General features: G+C 65.2%; 2 protein-coding genes across 7 annotated transcripts; one reads left to right on the forward strand and one right to left on the reverse strand.

The window, feature by feature from the left end:
- Nucleotides 1-4,611: 4,611 nt before the first annotated feature.
- Nucleotides 4,612-9,586, forward strand: C1QTNF12 (C1q and TNF related 12). Of its 6 annotated transcripts, none has more exons than XM_045388905.3 (8): nucleotides 4,612-4,985; nucleotides 7,394-7,510; nucleotides 7,597-7,708; nucleotides 7,794-7,945; nucleotides 8,347-8,455; nucleotides 8,738-8,842; nucleotides 8,991-9,069; nucleotides 9,207-9,579. In XM_045388905.3, exons 1-8 carry the CDS (start codon nucleotides 4,830-4,832, stop codon nucleotides 9,562-9,564), a joined length of 1,188 nt encoding a protein of 395 aa, XP_045244840.1. In that variant the 5' UTR covers nucleotides 4,612-4,829; the 3' UTR covers nucleotides 9,565-9,579. The 6 variants fall into 6 exon arrangements, with proteins under 6 accessions (XP_045244840.1, XP_045244845.2, XP_065387249.1 ...); XM_045388910.3 differs by having other exon boundaries at nucleotides 8,752-8,842; nucleotides 9,207-9,401; XM_065531177.2 differs by lacking the exon at nucleotides 8,991-9,069 and having other exon boundaries at nucleotides 8,752-8,842.
- An 8,299-nt stretch (nucleotides 9,587-17,885) lies between these two features.
- On the reverse strand, nucleotides 17,886-19,807 carry B3GALT6 (beta-1,3-galactosyltransferase 6). The gene has a single exon (XM_045388917.3). The coding sequence runs from the start codon at nucleotides 19,771-19,773 to the stop codon at nucleotides 18,784-18,786; it is 990 nt and encodes a 329-aa protein (XP_045244852.1). The 5' UTR covers nucleotides 19,774-19,807; the 3' UTR covers nucleotides 17,886-18,783.
- Between the last annotated feature and the right edge of the window lie 249 nt (nucleotides 19,808-20,056).

Below are 20,056 nucleotides of genomic sequence, written 5' to 3' on the forward strand. Positions count from 1 at the left end.
GGGAGGCCGCCACGACCGGCAGGCTGGCCCCGTGCGCTCGGGGCCCCGCTCACATCCCATCCCGCGCCCCCTGCGCCGGTCTTCACCGTAGGTAACGGCGCCGGCCCGGGGTTCGCTCTCCACGGAAGATGGCAGAGGGGGACCCCGGCCCGGGAACGACGCCTGAGCCGGCAGGGGCTCCCCGGGTCCGGCCGTCTCCCCTCTTCTCCGTCGGTTCCGTGACTTCGCCCGGGTGGGATGTGCCGCAGGTGCATCGCGTCGAGGTGGGTCGCGGCCGCCGGCAAGAAACCCACCGTGTCCAGAGGCGGGCGGCAGACAAGCCCAGCCCGCGCGCGCTCCTCTTTGTTTGTTTTTCCATCGGTTTATTCAGAATTGCTCTATAATTTACCAATTGTATGTATTTAACCTATTGTGGAAAACAAAAAGTCTTTCATTATATCTTTATTTCTGAATTTCGTGCTGCTGGTGTCTCTGTGGGCGGGACGTGTGTCCGTCTCTGTGCTCTGGGCCGGGTGGCCCGTGACCAGGGGTCACACCTGCTGGCTGGGGTGGCAGCTGCAGGGCAGGTGGGTCCCAGTAGGGAATCGCGTCGCTGGGGCCAGGTGTGAAGCCCTCTGCAGGACTCTGTCCCCATCCCGTGCTGGATGCCAACCGTGCCCTGATGCCCAGCGCTTCCGTGACTGCCTGCATCACTTCCGAAGCCTGGTGTTTCCCGAGGCTCACGGGAGGTGGAATGCTAACGAACAGGTTTACTTAACACGCGTTACTGCCGGGTGCGGCGGCTTCCGCCTACAATCCCAGCACTTTGGGAGGCTGAGGGGTGGATCTCTTGAGCCCAGCCTGGGCAACATAGTGAGACCCCATCTCACAAAAAATACAAAACACTACCTGGTGTGGTGATGCACACCTTTGGTCCCAGCTGCTCAGGAGGCTGAGGTGGGAGGATTGCCTGAGCCCGGCAGGTGGAGGCTACAGTGAGCCATGATGGAGCCACCACACTCCAGCCTGGGCAAGGGAGCCAGATCCTGTCTCAAATGTTTTCTATATGTGAAATCTCAACTTTTTTTTTTTTTTAATGGAGACAGAATCTTGCTCTGTTGCCCAGTGTGGAGTGCAATGGTGCCATCATGGCTCACTGTAACTGTAGGGTCCAGCCCTACTGGGCGTGTGGATTTTTCGCCTTGTGTGTGGAGATGAGAGATCATAGAAATAAAGACACAAGACAAAGAGATAGAAGAAAAGACAGCTGGGCCCGGGGGGGACCACTACCACCTAGACGCGGAGACCGGTAGTGGTCCCGAATGCCTGGCTGCGCTGTTATGTATTGGATACAAGACAAGGGGGCAGGGTATGGAGCGTGAGCCATCTCCAATGATAGGTAAGGTCACGCGAGTCACGTGTCCACCGGACAGGAGGCCCTTCCCTGTTTGGCAGCCGAGGCAGAACGAGAGGACAGCTTATGTCGTTATTCTATGCATTTCAAAGAGTTTAGTACTTTCACTAATTCTGCTACTGCTATCTAGAAGGCGGAGCCAGATGTACAGGGCAGAACGTGAAAGCAGACCAGGAGCGTGACCGCGGAAGCACAGCGTCACAGGGAGACGGTCAGGCCTCCGGATGGCTGCGGGCGGGCCTGACTGATGGCAGGTCTTCCGCAAGAGGTGGTGGACCAGAGTCTTCTCTAACTCCCCGGGGAAAGGGAGACCCCCTTCCTGGTCTGCTGAGTAACGGGTGCCTTTTCTAGGCACTGGCACTAGCGCTAGACCGAGGTTCGCTAAGTAGCGAGCGTCTTCCCAGGCGCTGGCATTACCGCTGGACCGGGGAGCCCTCTAGTGGCCCTGTCCGGGCGTGACGGGCTCACACTTGTCTGCTGGTCACTTCTCACCGTGTCCCTTCAGCTCCCTGTCTCTGTGTGACCTGGTTTTTCCTGGGTTATAGTTGTAGAACAAAGATTATTATAATATTGGAATAAAGAGGAATGCTACAACTGTGATTAATAGTATATGTAATCATATCTATAATCTATTTCTCACATATTCTTATTGTGTATATTTTCTTTATTATACCGGAACAGCTTGTGCCCTTGGTCTCTTGCCTTGGCACCTGTGTGGCTTGCCTTGACCTCCTGGGCTCAAGGGATCCTCCAAACTCAGCCCCCTACGTAGCTGGGACCACAAGTGTGCGCCACCATGCCTGGCTAATTTTTGTATTTTTTGTAGAGATGGAGTTTCATCATGTTGTGCAGGCTGGTCTTGAACTCCTGAGCTCAAGGGATCCACCTGCCTCGGCCTCCCAAAGCGTTAGGATCATGGGCGTGAGCCAGCATGCCTGACTAAAATCTCAACTTGTTTTTTTTTTTTTTTTTTGAGACGGAGTCTTGCTCTGTCACACCGGCTGGAGTATAGTGGTGTGATCTCGGCTCACTGCAACCTCTGCCTCCCGGATTCAAGTGATTCTCCTGCCTCAGCCTCCCAAGTAGCTGGAATTACAGGTGCCCACCACCACACCCAGCTAATTTTTGCATTTTAAGTAGAGACGGGGTTTCACCATATTGGCCAGGCTGGTCTCAAACTCCTGACCTTGTGATCTGCCCGCCTCGGCCTCCCAAAGTGCTGGGATTACAAAGTGCTGGGATTACAGGTGTGAGCCACCACGCCCGACTGAAATCTCAACTTTTAGCGACCCTTGATCAAGCAGTGAAGGCGGTGCCCGTGGCGTGTTGTCTGCACTGGCCCAAAATAAGAGATGATGTTTGACCTGTTGGGCCGGGCATGTCTGGCCCTCTGTCCCTGTTTCCCGTAGAGGAATTGTGGGCCCCTCTGTTCTTGTGGTGTCACCAGTGGGGGCCGTCCTTGACCTGCCCCTGGGAGCACGGTGTGTCCCCTCGCCATGCAGACCACACTGTGGAGTCTTTTAATGAGGAGAGAAAAGCCCCTGAAAGGTTAATATTCTGCAGACACGTGCAGCACGTGGGCTCGGAAGAAGGCGTTTCCTGTGTGCGCTGGCAGCCTCGAGCTTCTCTGTGAGCGCATGCCCATGCCGGCCTGAGCGAGAGCGCTCTGGGTCTGAGGGAGCCGTTCTCCCTGCAGCAGGCGGGCGGGCAGGGCACTGTGGTCCTTTGCCATTTTCCCACAGCCTGGGGGTGTCAGGGTGTCTGGGTTGGGGGGTGCAGGGGGTGAGCAGAGCCAGCAGCTGCACCTGAGCCTCCCTGTGGGGGCAGCTCATGGCTGTGGCCCAGGGTACCCCAGGGCCTTGGTGGGTGACCCAGAGGGTGGGGTCCTCTTGGTCGTTTTCTAGAGGGAGTGTGGGGACTAAGTGTTCCTGCCTGGGTGCCAGGCTAAGCTCATTTTAAAGGTGCCTGGGGATGGGAACAAGAAGCCACATCCTTCCCAGTTAGGCCCAGTTGCACTCTGTCCAGCCTCCCAGGGCTGCCTGTTTTCCTGCCTGTAGGGCAGAGTTGGAGGTCCAGCCTGTCCTGTCTGGAGTCACAGGGGAGCACATTGCTAGTGCATGACACAGAAAATTTGGATGCCCTGCCTGTGAGGAGGGGTCTGGTAGCCCTGGGCAGGGGTCTCCTTGGCCAAGGCACCTGCCCACCGCTCCCCTTTGCCCCAAGCCTGGATTGAGGGGTGTTGGGGCTGCCTTTCCCAACCCATGCTGGATGCAGGTCACATCTAGGGCTCACCTGTGGGCGTCCGGCAGGGCTGGTACTGTGTGGGTGCTGTGCCATGTCCCCAGAGTCCTCCACCACCTTCACCAGCGGACACGGGGCTGGGAGGCTTCCACAGTGCGCTCTGGAGATGCCAGTCAGGCAGTGTCTGAGAGTCCAGAGGGTTCGGGGGCAGCCGGGGTCCCTGGTGGGTTCCCAAGCGTCATCCCCATCCCAGCCTGGTCTCCGGTGGCTCTGTCTGTGGGTGTGGCCTGGGGCTGGGGTCTCGGTGTGGCTGCCCTCGTGTCTGGCAAGAGGGGAGGGTCTGGAGCGTTCCGAGCTGTGCATCCGGGCCGGCATGTTGACCTTCCTGTTTCTTTTGGGGCCACTGTTAGCCTCCGCCAGGACCAGCGGCTGGAGGGTCTTCCAGCCCCACCTGGCCACCCCCTTCCTCTGGCCAGTGAGCCCGAGGGGTCTGTCGCCATGATCTGGCCTCATCTTTCCCCGGAGTGGGGCCCCAGCCAGGCCCGCCAGCACCCCCAGGACCCTGGGCTGGGGCGGTGAGTCAGGGCGGGGCACCCAAGAGGGCCTGGGTGAGGAGGTCGTGGGGGGGCTTTGGCTGGCTGGTAGCTGCCCTCCTGGTGGCTGGCTGCAGAGGCTGGTGTGAGGGGAGCCGGGCTGAGCTCAGCTGGGAGGGAGGGCGAGGAGGCAGGCAGCTGTCTTCACGGTTCCCAGGATGAGGTGGACCTTTGGGGAGGCAGTGGGGGCAGGGCGGGTTCTGGGGAGGGGAGGCAAGGAGCAGAGGCAGGGGTCAGTGGGGGTCTCCGCCCCGTCTCCGCCCCTGGCCGTCGGGGCGCCCGGGGGCTGGCGGATCATCCAAGTGTGAGCCCCCCTTGAAGCCCGCGAGGTCTGGGGAGGAGGAGGCCAGGGGAGGATTTACTGGGCGGCGGAGTGAGAAGGCCAGAGAGGACTGGCTGGGAGCGGGGACCAGAGCGGGACCCCAGCGGGACCTGAGCGCCGTCGCGCCGCCGTTCCGGGCAGGTCCGCGCAGACATGCAGCGGCGGAGACCGGGCGCGCCCCTGGGCCTCGCCCCCGCGCGGGGGCTCTGAGCGCCGGCCGCCCCCATGACTGCGCCCTGGCGCCGGGACTCGCCGCGCTGAGCCGCCTCGGGACGGAGCCATGCGGCGCTGGGCCTGGGCCGTGGTCGCGGTCCTCCTCGGGGGCCTTGGGGCCCGGCCGGAGGCGCAGAGGACGCAGCAGCCTGGCCAGCGCGCGGATCCCCCCAACGCCACCGCCAGCGCGTCCTCCCGCGAGGGGCTGCCCAAGGCCCCCAAGGTACGCGGCCGGGACGCACGTAGTCCCTTGTGGGGCGACTTCGGAGCTCGGGTCCTGGGGCGTCATCCCCCAGCAGGCTCTGTCCCCGCCTGCTCTGCCTCGGGGTTGCCCTTTTTGAGGCCTCGGCCACAGTCCTGCCTTGGGAATCTGCTGCAGCCCAGCCGGGCCGGCCTCTGGGAAGCCCTCTCCTCCTTTGCAGCCCGGACCTGGCCCCCAGCTGGCCTGGGGTGGGTGGGTGAAGGGGGGCTTCCCGCAGGGGTTGGGGGCTACAGTTAACCCTTTGAAGCCTGGGCCTGCCACGCCCTGAGGAACCTGTTGCTATTAAGTTAATTGCTGATTTGGGGGTGGGGAGGGGCTCCGGCAGCTTGCTGGATGGTTTACCAGACCCCCTGGGAGCCCAGCGCCCCATGACTCCCGCGGCTGGAGACGCCATGGTGAGCCCGTCCCTTGTGCTTTCTAGGGGTCCTGTGTAGCCAGCACCCCCCCTTGCAGGTTAAGTCCTCAGGCCCCAGCCTGGCCAGGCGTCCTCACAAAGACAGAAGGTCCCGAGCTCACCTCAACCCCGGGGCTTCCTCTCTCCTGCTCAGGGTCTCTCCAGGGGTCTTGGAGGGCAGCCCTTGCCGCTGCCGTCGGGGGCCCCGGGACTGGGAGGGGACCCGCAGTTGCCAGAGCAGCCCCCACCCCCAGCCCTCACACCTTTGATGCTGGCCTCCCTCCTCCCAAGGCCGGCTCTGCCGCAGCCAGCCCGGCTGCCTCTCAGCCCACGCGGTCCCCCTGGAGCCCGAGGCCCCGTTTCCCAGATGGGCAGGCTGAGGAGGGTTGAGGCCCGGCTCTACCAGCTCAGGAAGAGTGGGCTCGTCCCCGGTGCCAGGGCCAGCCTGGCAGTGCTGGCAGGGCTGGAGCAGTGGGGGGGTCTTTAGCAGTCCCGGCCAGTCACCGGGGAAGGGAGGGGGCACCCCACTGCCCAGGGCCACTGCTCCAGAGAACCTGCAGGGTGGCAGCCTCCCTCGAAGGGTGCCGGCTGGAGGGCTGTAAGGTGTGTGCTCAGGCTGGCCCTCCAGGCTTCCAGGGTTGGGCGGTTCTCCTGCAGTCTGCTCTCTGCTGCCTCTGGCCCTCTGTCCCCAGACGGGTTGATGCACAGGCCCCTCCAGGGCGCCAGGTCCCTCCATCACACTGCGGGGGTGATGCCAGGAGAGCAAGCAGATAGTGGATGCCGGAGGAGTAGGGGTGGAGTTGGCTGGGGAGGAGTGGGGAGGAGAGTAGGGGGAGCAGGGGAGAGGAGTGGGGGAAGGAGAGAGATAAGGAGTCGCGGGGGAGAGTGGGGGGAGGCAGGGGGAGAGTGGGGGGAGGAGGGGGAGGAGGGCGGAGCAGTGGGGAGGAACGGGATAAGGAGTCGGGGGAGGAGGGAGATAAGGAGTCGGGGGGAGAGTGGGAGTAGGAGGGGGGAGAGTGGGGGGAGGAGGGGGGAGCAGTGTGGGGAGGAGGGGGGAGCAGTGGGGAGGAACGGGATAAGGAGTCGGGGGAGGAGTAAAGGTGAATTTGAATGCTCTTGGATTGTTTTTTCCCTGGGTGGGCCCAGGTCTGGGATGGGTTCACGCCCACCCTGCCTGTCCTCCACCCCCCATGGCAGAGGCCTGTCTGGTCCACTGGGAGGACTCACCTGCCATGTCTGGTCAGGAGGCTGAGGCTGTCCTCAGAACCCAGCCTCGCTGTGTCGGGCTAGGCCAAGCTCAGGACGGGACTCTGTCCCGGGCCAGGGTCCCTTGGCTCACCCTGCTCTGGGAAGGGGCTCTCTCCTGGCCAGGCTGCGCTCTTCCTATCGCTTCCACCTGCAGGCCAGGCTGTCCCCAGCCCAAACCTCCTTAGCACATCTCCTCTGACTATGGGGGCTGGGGTGGCTTAAGAGAGGGTGATTGGAGGGCTGGAGAGGGTGGCAGGCCCTGTCTGACCCTTGCTTGAACTGGGTGGGCTGGCCCCAGCTGCCTGGACCTGAACCTGAGGACTGGGGTGAACTGGAAGGCAGAGGGTCCTTGGCGGGAAGGTCCGTGCCCGCTGCTCCCCTGTCAGCAGCCACTCTTGGCGTCTCTGGGACTCTCAGGCCAGTGGAAAACCCCCTCCTGTCCTCCCCACATCGTCCCGTCCATGTCCCTGCCTCAGCCAGGACCAGGCCCCTGTCGGGCTCAGGGCATCAGGCTGTGGCTGCGTCCACAGAAGCCCTGCATGTGTGCACTGCTGGTGCCCCTGGCATTGGAACGTCCAGGTTCTGAGTCCCCCAAGGGCAGCCATGGGTCTTTCTTGTGGCTGGTGATGCCTTCCCTGGGTCTGCCCTGAGTGGCCCCCGCTGCCCTGGGTTCCCAGCTCTCTGCAGGGCGCAGCCTCAGTGTGCTAGCCCCGTCCCGCCTCTTCAGCCATCCCAGGCCTCAGGACCTGAGCTCTCCGACGCCCACATGACATGGCTGAACTTTGTCCGGCGGCCGGACGACAGCGCCTTGAGGAAGCGGTGCGGAAGCAGGGACAAGAAGCAGGTGAGCCCCGCCCGGGCTGCCGCAGGGTCTGAGCCTGGGACAGGGTCCCACTGGGACACTTATCTCCTTCTTCTGTCTTCCCCCAGCGGGACCTCTTGGGTCCCCCAGGACCTCCTGGGCCCCCCGGCCCCCCAGGACCTCCAGGTGCAGAAGTTACCCCGGAGACTCTGCTTCGCGAGTTTCAGGAGCTGCTGAAAGGTCAGCTGCCCCGCACTGCCCAGAGTCCCGACGTGCCTGGGCCCCACGCTGACCCTGTTGGCGGCCTGTGCCCTCCTCCCCACAGAGGCCACGGAGCACCGGTTCTCAGGGCTCCTGGACCCACTGCTGCCCCAGGGGGTGGGCCTGTGGCTGGTGGGAGAGGCGTTTCATTGCCGGCTGCAGGGCCCCCGCCGGGTGGACAAGCGGACACTGGTGGAGCTGCATGGTTTCCAGGCTGTGAGTGGGGCCAGGAGCCCAGAGGGGGGCACTGGGTGGGGCCCCACAGGCAAGATGGGACCACACACACTGTCTGACACTCACGGGGCACCCACGTGAGTTGGGAGTTGGGAGGGGCTCGGAGGGCGAGGGGCTGCCTCGGGTGAGGGTTGGGAGGCCCTGGGGTCCCAGACCACACCTTATGCCCAGACCGAGGATGGGTCCCCGGTGGCCGGGAGGCAGGGAGACCCTCCTGGGTGTGGACTCGAGGGTCAGTCCTGTCAGTGCCCGTGGTGAGAGTGAGGGTCCTGGGGAGTCCTGCTCCAAGTGAAGGGCTGTTGGTTGCAGGCACCTTCCCCAGGCGGGGTCTGTGGGGTGGGGGCCAGGCCCTTCGCTGGCCGCTCACCCACTGCCCCTCACAGCCTGCTGCCCAAGGCGCCTTCCTGCGAGGCTCCGGTCTGAGCCTGGCCTCAGGTCGGTTCACAGCCCCCGCGTCCGGCATCTTCCAGTTCTCTGCCAGTCTGCACGTGGGTGAGCCGGATGGGGCTGGCTGTGCCGTGTGCTGTGACGGGGCTGGGGCTGAGCTTTCTGGGGGCGCCTGGCATCGCCAGCCCCGGGCATGGGTCCCATTAGAGATCTGCCCCCTGCCCCATGGGGGCCTTGGACTGGGCATGGGGTCCCTGCTGCACACCCGGCCTCAGGCCTCCCCTCCCCCAGCCCCAGCAGCCACTCCTGGGCCTGTCCTGGGCGGTGTGCCCTGAAGCCCCTCCCCACTGGCCCCCACCCCGCCCCCCCAAGCACCACCCTCCCCAGGGCTGTCTCCGCAGACCACAGTGAGCTGCAGGGCAAGGCCCGGCTGCGGGCCCGGGACGTGGTGCGTGTTCTCATCTGCATCGAGTCGTTGTGCCAGCGCCACATGTGAGTGACCTCAACCCCCGCTTCAGGCGGCAGTCCCCAGACCACCCTTGGGCGGGGCTCACGGGCCACACAAGTCTCTGGGCCCCGGGGAGGTCTTGGCCCCCTGGACCTGCAACGCCTCCCCCTTGCCCTGTGGGGCTGTGTTCAGGTCCCTGGAGGCCGTCTCAGGCCTGGAGAGCAACAGCAGGGTCTTCACGGCACAGGTGCAGGGGCTGCTGCAGCTGCAGGTGAGGCCGGGCCTGGTGTGAGCAGGAGGGCTGGGTTGCACTCAGGGTGCAGACCTCTGGGGCCTCAGCACCTCCTAGCGCGGCTGCCGGGTGGCTGGGCTGTGGCCGCGGTTGTGACGTCCCCATGCTTCTTACAGGCTGGACAGTACGCTTCTGTGTTTGTGGACAATGGCTCCGGGGCCGTCCTCACCATCCAGGCGGGCTCCAGCTTCTCCGGGCTGCTCCTGGGCACGTGAGGGCGCCGAGGGGGGCTGGGCGAGGAGCTGCCGCCGGATCCCGGGGACCCTCCCACTGATGCCTGCGGTCACCACAATAAAGAGCGCGCCGCCCTCGGTGTTGCCTGGATGTTTCACTGGGGGTGGAGGCCAGGCTGCCAAGGTTGGCAGAGGATGGGTGCGGGCAGAAGGGTGCTGTTCTCATGAGAGCCTGGTAGTCTGGAGTACGGGCTGTGGAGCCTCCCTCGGGCCCAACTTGTCTGGCCTGGGGTTATGGTGATGGCCAGAGGCTGGGCTCTGCCCTGGCAGCCCCTGCAGGGGCAACATCAAGCCTGAGGACAGGGACCACTGTCCATGCCAGCACCACTCAGCTCTGCCCACAGCCTGTCCAGCCTTTGGGGAGGGCAGCAGGTCGTGGGGCACTGGAAGCACCAGAGGTTGGGGAGCAGCACAGTTCTGGGCCCTCGGGAGGCCTGCGTCCTGTGGGGGGTTCTGTGCAAGAGGACGTGCAGGCCACACACGGGACTGCGTGCTTGTGTGCCCTGGCCGCCGCCGGCGTGTGAAGCTGAAAGGCACCCCTGCGGGCTCAGGTGCACCCAGACGGTGCCGTGCCTGGGGCACCCAGGTAGAGCAGGGCTGGGACCAGTAGGCTTCTCCTCGCCTGCCCTAGGGACAGCCGCACCCTAACAACCAGGGCCCCTGGGGGGCTTCAGGGGCCAGAATTGCCTCTTGGAGGGTGGGATGGGTCCCATATGCTATCCCCATGCTGCTGCCCCCTGGCAGGTCCTGTGGATTTGGGCCCCGCCCCCACCCCATTTTGGCTCTGGCAAACCCAGACCGAAGAGTGCAAATCGGCCTCAGGACGTCTGGGCCTCTGCAGCGCTGCGGAGATGCCGTCTCTGGTTGGCATCCAGGGCCATTGGTGGCTGGTGGGGTCTGGGAAGTTGGAAGAGGCCGGAGCCCACGGCTGTTACCCCTCCCCTGGGACCTGAACCTGCCTGGGGCTGGCAGAGAAGGGGCCCTCCCCAAGGCCTGCTGGGCAGTGAGGCAGGACAGCCCAGCCTGGCGACGAGGTGTGTGGGCAGGTGCCAATCAGCACGAGGTGGACTTGGCTGCTGACCCACCCCCACCTCTCTCCCTGGGCCCCCCAGGGTGGCGTCAGGGGCTGGGGCTGTCTGGAAGGGTCTCTGCTTCACTTGCCAAGGCTGTGGTCACCACCTGGGGATGTCCAGCCGGGCAAGGGCCGGTGTGGGGCACCATCCTGCGGCCCCCAACAGCTCCCACACCACCTTCCAAGTCCTGAGGCCCTGATGTGGGGCTGCGGGATACCAGGCCAGATGCAAGAGCCCCGGCTTGGGGCTCCTCTCTGCTCTCTGCTCCCCGCCTGTGAGCACGGCCTGCCCCAGGGCGTGGATCCAGAATGGGGGTCTCCCTTCAGCCCCTGCCCTGCTTGGCCACAGCACTTGGCAGTGCTCCCTTCCAGAGAGTCGGGCGGATGCCCATCCACACGGGGAGCGGAGGCTGTGCCGGGCCCTCCGGGAGCTGGGTCAGCGGGACAGCCGCGTGGGACCCCGAGGAGGCAGGGGCAGGAGTGTGGCCTGCACCTTCCCGGTTGGCGTGAGCCCTGGGCCACGGACTCCCCCGTTTGCTTCCAGTTTTCAGTGGCTCCTCCCCCACCTGGCGGGCCAACCCTGGGCAAGAATGGGCACCCAGGATCAGGCAGCACCCAGCCAGGCCCTTCTGAGCACCGCCTGGGGCCTCAGTATCCGGGAATGGGGGCCCTTTAGGTTCTTCAGCAGCAGCCAGTCCCCAGCCCCGGAGGTGGGGGCTGCGATGACAGACGGAGACGCCAGAAATGGGACCCAGGGCCGAGAGGAGACAGAGACGTGGAGGAGGGGGCGGGGTGGGGGCCGGGGCCCGGGTGAATGAGGGAGGGGCTGGGGGCTGGTGGGGGAGGCTGGGGGCTGGGATGTGGGCGAGGATGAAGGGGGGCCGGGGCTAGGGTGAATGGGGGGGGACGTCCTGGCGCCGGCACCACCTCTCTGGCCTCTGCCTCCTCTGCCACCTGGTTTCTGCCCCAGTTGGAGGTGATCCGCCACTTAGCCGCAATTCCCCTGGAATGTGCTGTCTCCAGCCCCTGTGACTGGGCACCCAGGAGCAGAAGAATGGACAGGTTGGGGTGGGGTGGGCAGCCTCACAGGAGGGTCCAGGCCCCCAGCCCACCCAGCCCAGGCTCCGTCCTCCGGCCCAGCCCAGCTGCACCCCTTCATTCTCTCTCAGCCTCGCCTCCTGGGCTGGACCCACACTGCAGTGTTTGCCATAGAGGGGACCCTGGACTCTTGATGGGGTGGGAGATGCCTGTCACTCACCCAGCCTGAGCGTGGGGTCCCCGGGGCAGGCGCAGGCCTGCCAGAGCTGCAGTTGCTCAGGGCCTGGGCTGGCTGGGGGACCCGGGGAGCCCAGGGAAATGGACCTCTTCAGGCCTGTGCCCCCTAGTTTGGGAGCGGGGGTACTGAGTGTCCCAAGCGTCTGGCGGCTTCCCGGACCCTGGCAGGAGCAGAGCCAAGGCAGCCAGCTCAGTGCTGGAAGGCCTCAGCCTGACCCCTGACCCCATGCCCTGAGCGGCGGGGAGCTGCCGGCTCCTCCATGACCTCCACCGGGGCTGACTTTCCAGAACTGCAGTCCGACCTGATGCTTGGCCGGCTCTGGGGGCGTCGGAAGCTGCTGCTGTGGGCTCCCTGCCATCCTGGGAGGGGCCGTGCCCGGTGTGGGGACACTCCCCCCACCAACCCTCCAGCTCCTGTACTCACAGGACCGGCCCTTCCCTAGAGCCCCAGCTGGACCTGCCAGGCCCACCCTGCCCAGGGCTGCCTGGGCTGGGTCGGAGCCAGTATTCCCAGCTCTGGTGCTGGCCTGGTCTTGAACGGACAGAAATGCGGACGGGAGCTCAGGGCAGACAGAAAATCCTCTTGGGGCCAGGTGTGGCGGCCACCCCGAGGGGCAGCAAGAGCCGGGGAGGCAGGGCTGGGGGCTTTTGGCTGTGAGGAGGAGGCTGGGCCCAGCCCCGGCCCTGCCTGTCAGGTGTGGACACCACTGCCCATCTGTCCCTGGTGCCTCGAGGGCCCCACTCTTGGGGTATGTGGGAGATGTGGCTGCCCTAGCCTGGCCCCTGGCGGCACCTGGGTGTGGACTCTGGGGCTGCAGCCAGGGCAGGCAGGCACTGGAGGCCCAGCTTTGGCATCTGACTTCACCTCCCTCTCTGCGCCTCTGCTGCTCCTGCTGCCCCTGCTGCCCTGCAGCTGGGAGGGTGTCTGCTCCCAGGGCCCCCTGGGCTGCCTTCCAGCCTCTCTGGAGTAAGCTCAGGGCGTTCCTGGGGCCTGTCCCAGGCCACAGACCACACCACACGTTGTGACCACTGTCATCTAGGCCTTGGAACAAGCGTGGCCTGGGGGCATGTTGGGGGCATCTGGGGGGCGTGTGGGATCCAAACAGACCTGCCTGGCCTCCTTTTTAAAAATCTATGTGCCAGGTGCCCTGTGTTGGCCCCGGGTTGACAGCTGTGTGTCCCTGTGGCTGGTGTGTGCGTGCCCACATGTCTGCACGTCCGTGTGGGTCTCTGCCCTGGGACTGGGACTCTGCAGAGCCAGCAGCACGGCCCCGTGGGAGCAAACGCAGGGCGGCCGTCCAGAGCCCCAGGGCCCGAGCCCTTGGCCGGCCACTCAGTGCCTGCAGCAGGCGTGGCCGGGGTCCCTGGGGTCCAGGAGACCACATAGTCTTGGTCCCACCAGGGACAACACAGGGACCCACGGAGCTGTGATGGCTGCTGCGGCATTTGGGGCTCCCCAAACTGCGTGAAAGGGTCCAGGGAGGGGGCTCCCACACCCAGCTGGGGGCTGCTCAGCACACTGTCCTGAGGGGGAGCTCTTTCCTGCCTGCACAACGCTGCCCTGGGATCTGCTGTGCTTGGAGGCTGCTGGGGGCAGAGCTCGGCGCTGTGTCCTGGGGCCGTCGCTCACGGGCTGGGCTTGGCCAGTCTGCCCTTGGACTCCTAGTTCAGGCCACTCTGAGCTGTGGTGACCTCAGGGCCTGTCCCCCAGGGGTCTCCCTCAGCCTGACCCTGGAATGGCTGCGTGTCTGGGTGTGGGAACACGCCCTGGCCCTGCCTGTGCCTGCTGAGCCACCGGCGTGTCTGTCTGCCTGCGCATCTGACTGCTGCACAGGTGGGCCTGGCACCAGAGGCCTGGGGACAAAGGGTCTTTGTTTGGGAGGCCGGGGGCAGCCCCTGCTCTGGGGCAGTGACTCACGGGTGCCTCGGTGTGATGACAGCCGTGTGTCATGCGTGTGACCCAGCCCAGCAGGGCCTCCTGCCCACCGCACGCCCACGGCCCTCACGAGGGGGTGACGAGAAGCGTGACAGGTGAGGGCTGGGCAAACCCTGTCTCCACAGGGAAGCATCTCCAGACCCCTCAGGCCCCCAGCCCACATGCCCAGGCCTCTCCCTGCCATACGGGTGTGCAGGACACCTCTCCGCAGCAGGAGGCACCACGGCCGGACTCAGGCCCTCTGGACGGGTGCTTTTTAGGCTGAGTTCAACTGTCCTGGGTCGGAAAGTCTGGGTGGGGCTGGTCTGCAGAGGCGGTCGAGGGTGAGGCACCGTGACCCTGTCACCCCGGTGGGGACTTGGGCCTGGCTCTGCTCATCCCTCACTCTCTCTCCGGTCTGAGGTGGGCGGCCGTGGGTGCAGGGCCCCTGGGGAGGCTGCGGCCGCTGAGACCTTCAGACGCCACCGGAGGGAGGGGCCAGGGCTTGGGTTTCCTTCTGCTCGGGTCACCGGGCTGGGTCAGGCCCCGGTCAGCGGGGAGGGGAGCTGGACTGCGGCCTTCCTGGGCTCCTGTCCTGCCTGCCCGGCTGGCCCTGGAAGATCTGTGGTGTTTACTCTGGGGGATGCAGCTGAGGAGGTCCCGGCAGGGCCACACTCGTAACCCCTGGCTTCTCAGCTGTGGGTGCAGTCTTGCACCCTGGCTAGCTGAGTTGAGGGGTCTTTGCGGCATCCATGGCCCCGACCAGGGCAGACTGCCTGAGCCCCAGTCCAAGGAGAGGCCTCGCTGGGCAACGCGACCAGAGCAGAGGCCGAGGCTGGTTGGGTGGGGAGCACCTGGGGCCTTCCAGATCCCCCTTCCTGCCCCTCCCGCCTCCACCTCCCTTCAGCCCCTCGGCTGCAGTCGCCCCTCCTCGGACCACTCATCCACTGTCCACCTCCGCTGGGAACCCCGGTGAGGGAGGCTCAGACCCTTGGGGAGGGAGGCAGGGATGGGTCTCAGAGAGGCCTTCCGAGGAGGAGCGCGCAGCCTGGGACGGGGTGGGGCCAGATCTTGGTTCTTCTCCTTGGGTGGTTCTGACCTAGCCGGTGCGGTACATGTGGCCATCGGGGCAGGGTTGGTGGCACCAGTCTCTGGTAGGAAGGGTGCGGAGAGCAGGGAGGCCAGAGAGGGAGGGGCTGTGAGTGCTGGGGGCGGGGACCCACCCTGGCCCTGAGGGAAAGGAGTGTGGACACCCACAGAGGCCACCTTGATGGGGTGGCCTGGGCTTCAGCTCCCAAGGCTGTGGGAAGGTCCTCTGGGTGGGGGCTGGGAGGAGACCTCAAGGGGAGGCCCAGGGGTTTGGGCTGTGCCCCTCAAAAGCCTCTTGAGGACCCTGAGATCGGTCAGGCCCGTGGGATGGACCCTGAGATTGGCCAGGCCCGTGGGATGGACCCTGAGATTGGCCGGGCCCGTGGGATGGACCCTGAGATTGGCCGGGCCCGTGGGATGGACCCTGAGATTGGCCGGGCCCGTGGGATGGACCCTGAGATTGGCCGGGCCCGTGGGATGGACCCTGAGATTGGCCGGGCCCGTGGGATGGACCCTGAGATTGGCCGGGCCCGTGGGATGGACCCTGAGATTGGCCGGGCCTGTGGGATGGACCCTGAGATTGGCCGGGCCTGTGGGATGGACACAGAGGTCTTTCCCCTCAGCCCACAGTGGGAGAGGGAGACCCCAGCGCACTCCAGAGTAGGAAACCAGGAAAAAGAGCCAAGCCCTTCCCAGGCCCCTGACACCAGGGAGCAGCCCCCGTGGAGCTGGAAACTCCTCTTTCACTGGCTGTCGGTGGGCCCAGGAAGCAGGGCCTGATGTGAACAAGGGGCCTCCTCTCTTCTCCGGGACCCGCTCTGTGTGCGGAGGGCTGGGCGCGTGGCTGTCTCTGGCCACTAGCTCCCCAGGATTCCGCAAGCCATCTGGGCAGCTGGGGCTTCCATTCCCGCACTGTCAGCCGGTCTCACGGTGCCACAGCTGGGGAGCCTGGGCAGGTGGGGCCACAGGAGGGCCGTGCCCCTCTCAGACCTGAGGACTCGGAGCTGGGACAGGCGGCCAGGGTGAGGGCAGAAGAGTCTGGGGTGACCCAGGCCGCAGGGGCAGCCCTGCTGCAGGCTGGACTGATGAACGCCTTCCGGGAACAGGGTGTGTGCTGAGCCCCAGGAGAAGATCTGGGCCCAGTCAGTGCTGGGCGTCTGTGACACCGCAAGGTTGCAGGAGCCCCTGCCCGCATCTGCACCGAAGAGTGCCAGGCACAGGCAACTGGGCTGGCACCCTGGGGCTGCTGGACGGGGTGTCTTCCCTCGCAGCCCTGGAGGCCATGCTCCTGACTCTGGGTAGAGCCCTTTCTCGCCTGGTGGGGTGCTGGGGGGTCCTCAATCCTCGGCCTGCAGAGGCGTCGCCTGGATATCAGTCTCTGTGGCCACACAGCGGCTTTTTCCGGGCCTATTCTGATAAGGACACCAGTTCCGTCGGAGTAAGGCCACCTCAGGACCTCGTCTTAATGCGATTCCACCTGCAGTGACCTGACTTCCAGACAAGGTCAGTTTGTGTATCTTTTAGGGGGCACAATTCAGTCCCTTAACAGGAGCCTTGACCGCCACGATCCCAGCCAGGCACAGGTGGGCAGGTGGAAACCTGGAAGCCTCGGGTGGGGGCACCTCCAGACGCAGGTAGCACTTTGCATTTTGGGGGTGACCACCCAGGCCACAGGCCCTGTGGTTACCCAGGGCTGGCCCAGAGAGCTGGAGCCAACGTCAGGTGCCTGCGTACCAGTCGTGGGGGGCAGAGGGGCAGGACCAGGGTCCCCAGGAGGGCAGAGGGGGGTGCTCTCCTCTTGGCGGATCCTGAAGGGACCAAAGCCCACCCTCTTGGCTTGACCTGCATTCCCTGCCGGCCATGTGCCTCCTGGGGGCTGTGTGCGTGCGTCTGTGCCGTGCCTGCCCAGCCCTGACACCGTCCCCTCCATGGTGGGCTCTCGGGGCCGCCAGAGGAGAAACATCCGTGTGGCTGAGAAGAGTCGGTTGTTTTGTATCCCAGGTTCCCACATGGAAATGAACTCGGTGACTCCCCATCACCCGAGGGCCTCCTGGTTTGGCCCTGGTCTCCGGGAACTGAGTACCCGGGTGTGTGGGGAGCTGTACAAGCTAAGACCAGGAAGGGACGCCTGGGGGAGGGGATGCCACGGCACGTCCACGGTCGAGCGGAGTCGCGGGGCAGGGAGACACCAGGGAGCAGGGAGGATCTATAGGGCAAGTTCGAGGTGAGACCAGAAAGAGCTGTAGCTGCCCCGGCTCTGGGAAGCCCCCAGCCCTCCCGAGGCCCAGCCTTCAGCCCACATGTCCTCTGAACCCGTTCACCACCGCACGGCTGGGGAGGGTCCGCCCAGGGCAGGCTTTGTTCTGACATGAAATTTAATGTCTTAGGCTGAAAAACACCAAATTTCCATTTTTTTGTAGGGCAGAAGTGGTTGCAAACTGGATTTTTAGACTTCCTTGGGAGTCTTGGACATTTGCACTGTTTTCCACAGGGGTCAACTCTTTGGAGCTACGAAGAACTCGGCAGTGCAGGCCAGAGGTGTGGGCGTCCAGCCCTTGGTTCGAATCCCGCTCTCCACTGTCCATGGGATCCTCAGCAAGCCCTCTGGCCTCTCCAAGCACACACAGGGTTCCTCAAGTAATTCCGAACTTCAGAGAAGGCATCCCAGGTAAAATCGAATGGCAGGGACCTGGGACACCGCTGTGATGGGCAGCCCCTGGGCTCGAGTCTGCCACCCCATGGGAGGGCAGGGCCCCATCCTGCTCACACCGGGGTCCCCAGCCCTGGATCCTCACGAGTCCGTGTCCAAGAACAAACTGTGCACAAAGGGAGGTCAGTCTTGTATTCAAGGTGGCCCATCGGAGCTCGAACTCATCTGCCTGACCTACGGACGCCTCCAGTCCCACCCTTTCCTGTTGGAGGTGGGAGAATCACTGTGCAGGTCGCTGACCCACTGACCACAGATCATCACTCCCCTCCACCCCAGCTGTTTCATCCTGAGACCACTGCTGCCTTCAAACAGAAATAACCCAAACCTGCTCCTAAACCCACAACAAGGCTGACCCAGAGCCTAATCCAACCCTCAGCCGAGCCTGACCCTGATGCTCCAGACTGGACCCCAGACCGGCCCCGGCTCCAAAGTGGGACAACAAAGATCACAGCGGGGACCACCCAGGTCCCCAGACAGAAAACCCGTGTTGGACTTCAGGGGGCTCATGGTCACCCCTTGTCCTGGGGCAGCTTTATTTTATTTTGGCAACGACAGCAGTGTTCACTCTTCTCGTGAACACTGAAGATTCCAAGGAGGTGTTAAGGTAGGCGAGAGGCAAGCCGGGTGCCCGCTGGTCCTCTTTTCTTAAGGCGGAATTGGAACCGCATCAGCACTCCGGGGTTCGGTTCCTGGAACCTGGGGTGGAGTCTGAAATAAAGCAGCGCCACGCACCCACGGGAAGCCTTAAAAGGAAAATCTCTTCAGAAAGAAACAATGAGTCCAATGACGTGTACACTGAAAAGATAAATGGCCAGTTTTAAAGTTCTCCTGCCTTTAAACACACGCAGCAGCGGGGCCGACGGTACAGGCACCAAGTTCTGACATAGAAGTGTTTCCTGAAACCATGTAAAAAACCCGAGACCTTCACATTGCCAACTTACACTCACATCGACACAAACTTACAATATTTATAAATAAGTTACAAGCAAACACTGAGTTATATTTACCACGAAGTCACTGGACAGAGACCAAAATCCCATGAAATCGGACTGATGTGAAATCACGTTAGATCTGAGACACGTACATGAAAAACGCCACTGATAAGAGACACGGAAGATCGGGGCCCAGCCCCGTGAGCCGGCTGCGGACAGCACGGGGGTCAGCGTGCGGCCGGGCCCCGCTTAGGCTCGCTAAGGTCCAGGAACCGGCACCTCCACCTGGACACGGCGCGCTGTCCCGGCAACCTCCAGGGGTCTCCCAAACGCAGGCCGGGGAGGCAGCGACCACGGGCGTGGCCGCGGGACGGGGGCCCTGGGGCCCGGGCATGGCGCGCGCTCGGCATCTGCCCCAAGGCGCCGCTGGGTGAAGCGGGTGCCCCGGAGGGCCGGGCCGCGGCGGCTCAGGGGATGCCCTCCCTTCTCTGGCAGCACTGCGAGGGCGGCGCGGACCAGTCGTACACGTAGGACAGGCGCAGCTGCACCTCGCGCTTGCACAGGCGGCCCTCGCGCGCCAGCGTCGCGTGCTTCTCCAGCATGTCCTCCAGGCTCTGCTTGTGCGTCACCAGGTACTGGTTGCTGCAGCCACGGGACCGGTACTCGGTGTCGAAGCGCGGGTCGTGCTCGCGCTGCACGTCCACCGGCGCCAGCCAGGCGCCCAGAGACACGTCCTCGCTGTGCCAGGCGCGCAGGTAGTCGCGGCTGAGGCGCAGGTAGCGCACCAGGTCTGCCGAGAGCACGTAGCCGCCGCCCAGCGCGTAGGGCAGGTAGTAGTCGCAGAGCTGCCAGGCGGCCTCGCGCCAGCGTCCCCCGGGCTTGACGCGGCCGCGGCCCGAGAAGAAGCCCCAGTAGAGGCGGCGGCGGCGCGCGGGGTCGCGGGCGCGCAGCTCCGCCAGCAGCGCGTCCAGCCGCGCGAAGGAGTCGTCGTCCGCCTTGAGCACGAACTCGAAGGCCACGTGCTCGTCCAGCCAGGCCAGCATGGCCAGCACCTTGGCCGTGAGGTTTTCGTAGGCGTCGCGCAGCGCGGGCAGCAGCAGCAGGTCCCCGTGCCGCGCCTGCTCCCGCTCCAGGGCGCGCCGCTCCTCGGTGCCCAGGCCGGCCGTGCCCACGGCGAAGCGCGCCCACACGTCGCCCGGGGCCCCGCGCCGCGCCAGCCACGTGCTGCGGATCACGCTGCGGCGCTCGGCGGCGCGGGGCGCGCTGGCCACCAGCACGGCCAGAAAGGCGGCGGCGCGCGCGGGCGCGGGGGGCGGGGGGCTGCGGCCCGACGCCGTCCTGGGGCCCCCGGGCTCGCCCGCGCAGCGCGCCAGGTACAGCAGCGCCGCCCCGCACAGCGCCAGCGCGCCCAGGCCTAGCGCCGCCCGCCGCCGCCACGCGCGCCGCAGCAGCTTCATGGCGCCCGCGCCGGGCCGGCGGCCCAGGCCGGACGAGCGAGTGCGCAAGCGCCGCCGGCTCGGGGCGGTGCGCGTGCGCACGGTGCTCCCGGGAGCGCGCCTGGGCCTTCCGCGGACGCCGAGCTCGGGGGCGCTCGGAGGTCGGCAGCACCAGGAGCGGCTGTCACGTGGCCTCGGGCACCCTTCTCATTGGTCAACCTCGGAGCGGCCCCGCGACCGCTTCCGCCCGAAGGAGAGATGGTGGCGCCGGCGTCCCCTCAGTGAGGTCGCGCGCGTTCGCACC

This window comes from Macaca fascicularis, chromosome 1 (assembly GCF_037993035.2).
Source record: "Macaca fascicularis isolate 582-1 chromosome 1, T2T-MFA8v1.1".
NCBI lineage: Eukaryota > Metazoa > Chordata > Mammalia > Primates > Cercopithecidae > Macaca > Macaca fascicularis.

Excerpts from the sequence above, each read along its gene's own strand:
- B3GALT6 (XM_045388917.3), bottom strand. The coding sequence starts at position 19,773 with ATGAAGCTGCTGCGGCGCGCGTGGCGGCGGCGGGCGGCGCTAGGCCTG.
- C1QTNF12 (XM_065531162.2), top strand. The coding sequence starts at position 4,830 with ATGCGGCGCTGGGCCTGGGCCGTGGTCGCGGTCCTCCTCGGGGGCCTT. Across the intron at positions 7,511-7,596 it reads GAAGCAGGGACAAGAAGCAG|CGGGACCTCTTGGGTCCCCC; the intron begins GTGAGCCCCGCC and ends GTCTTCCCCCAG. Across the intron at positions 8,456-8,737 it reads CTCTGCCAGTCTGCACGTGG|GGCTGTCTCCGCAGACCACA; the intron begins GTGAGCCGGATG and ends CACCCTCCCCAG.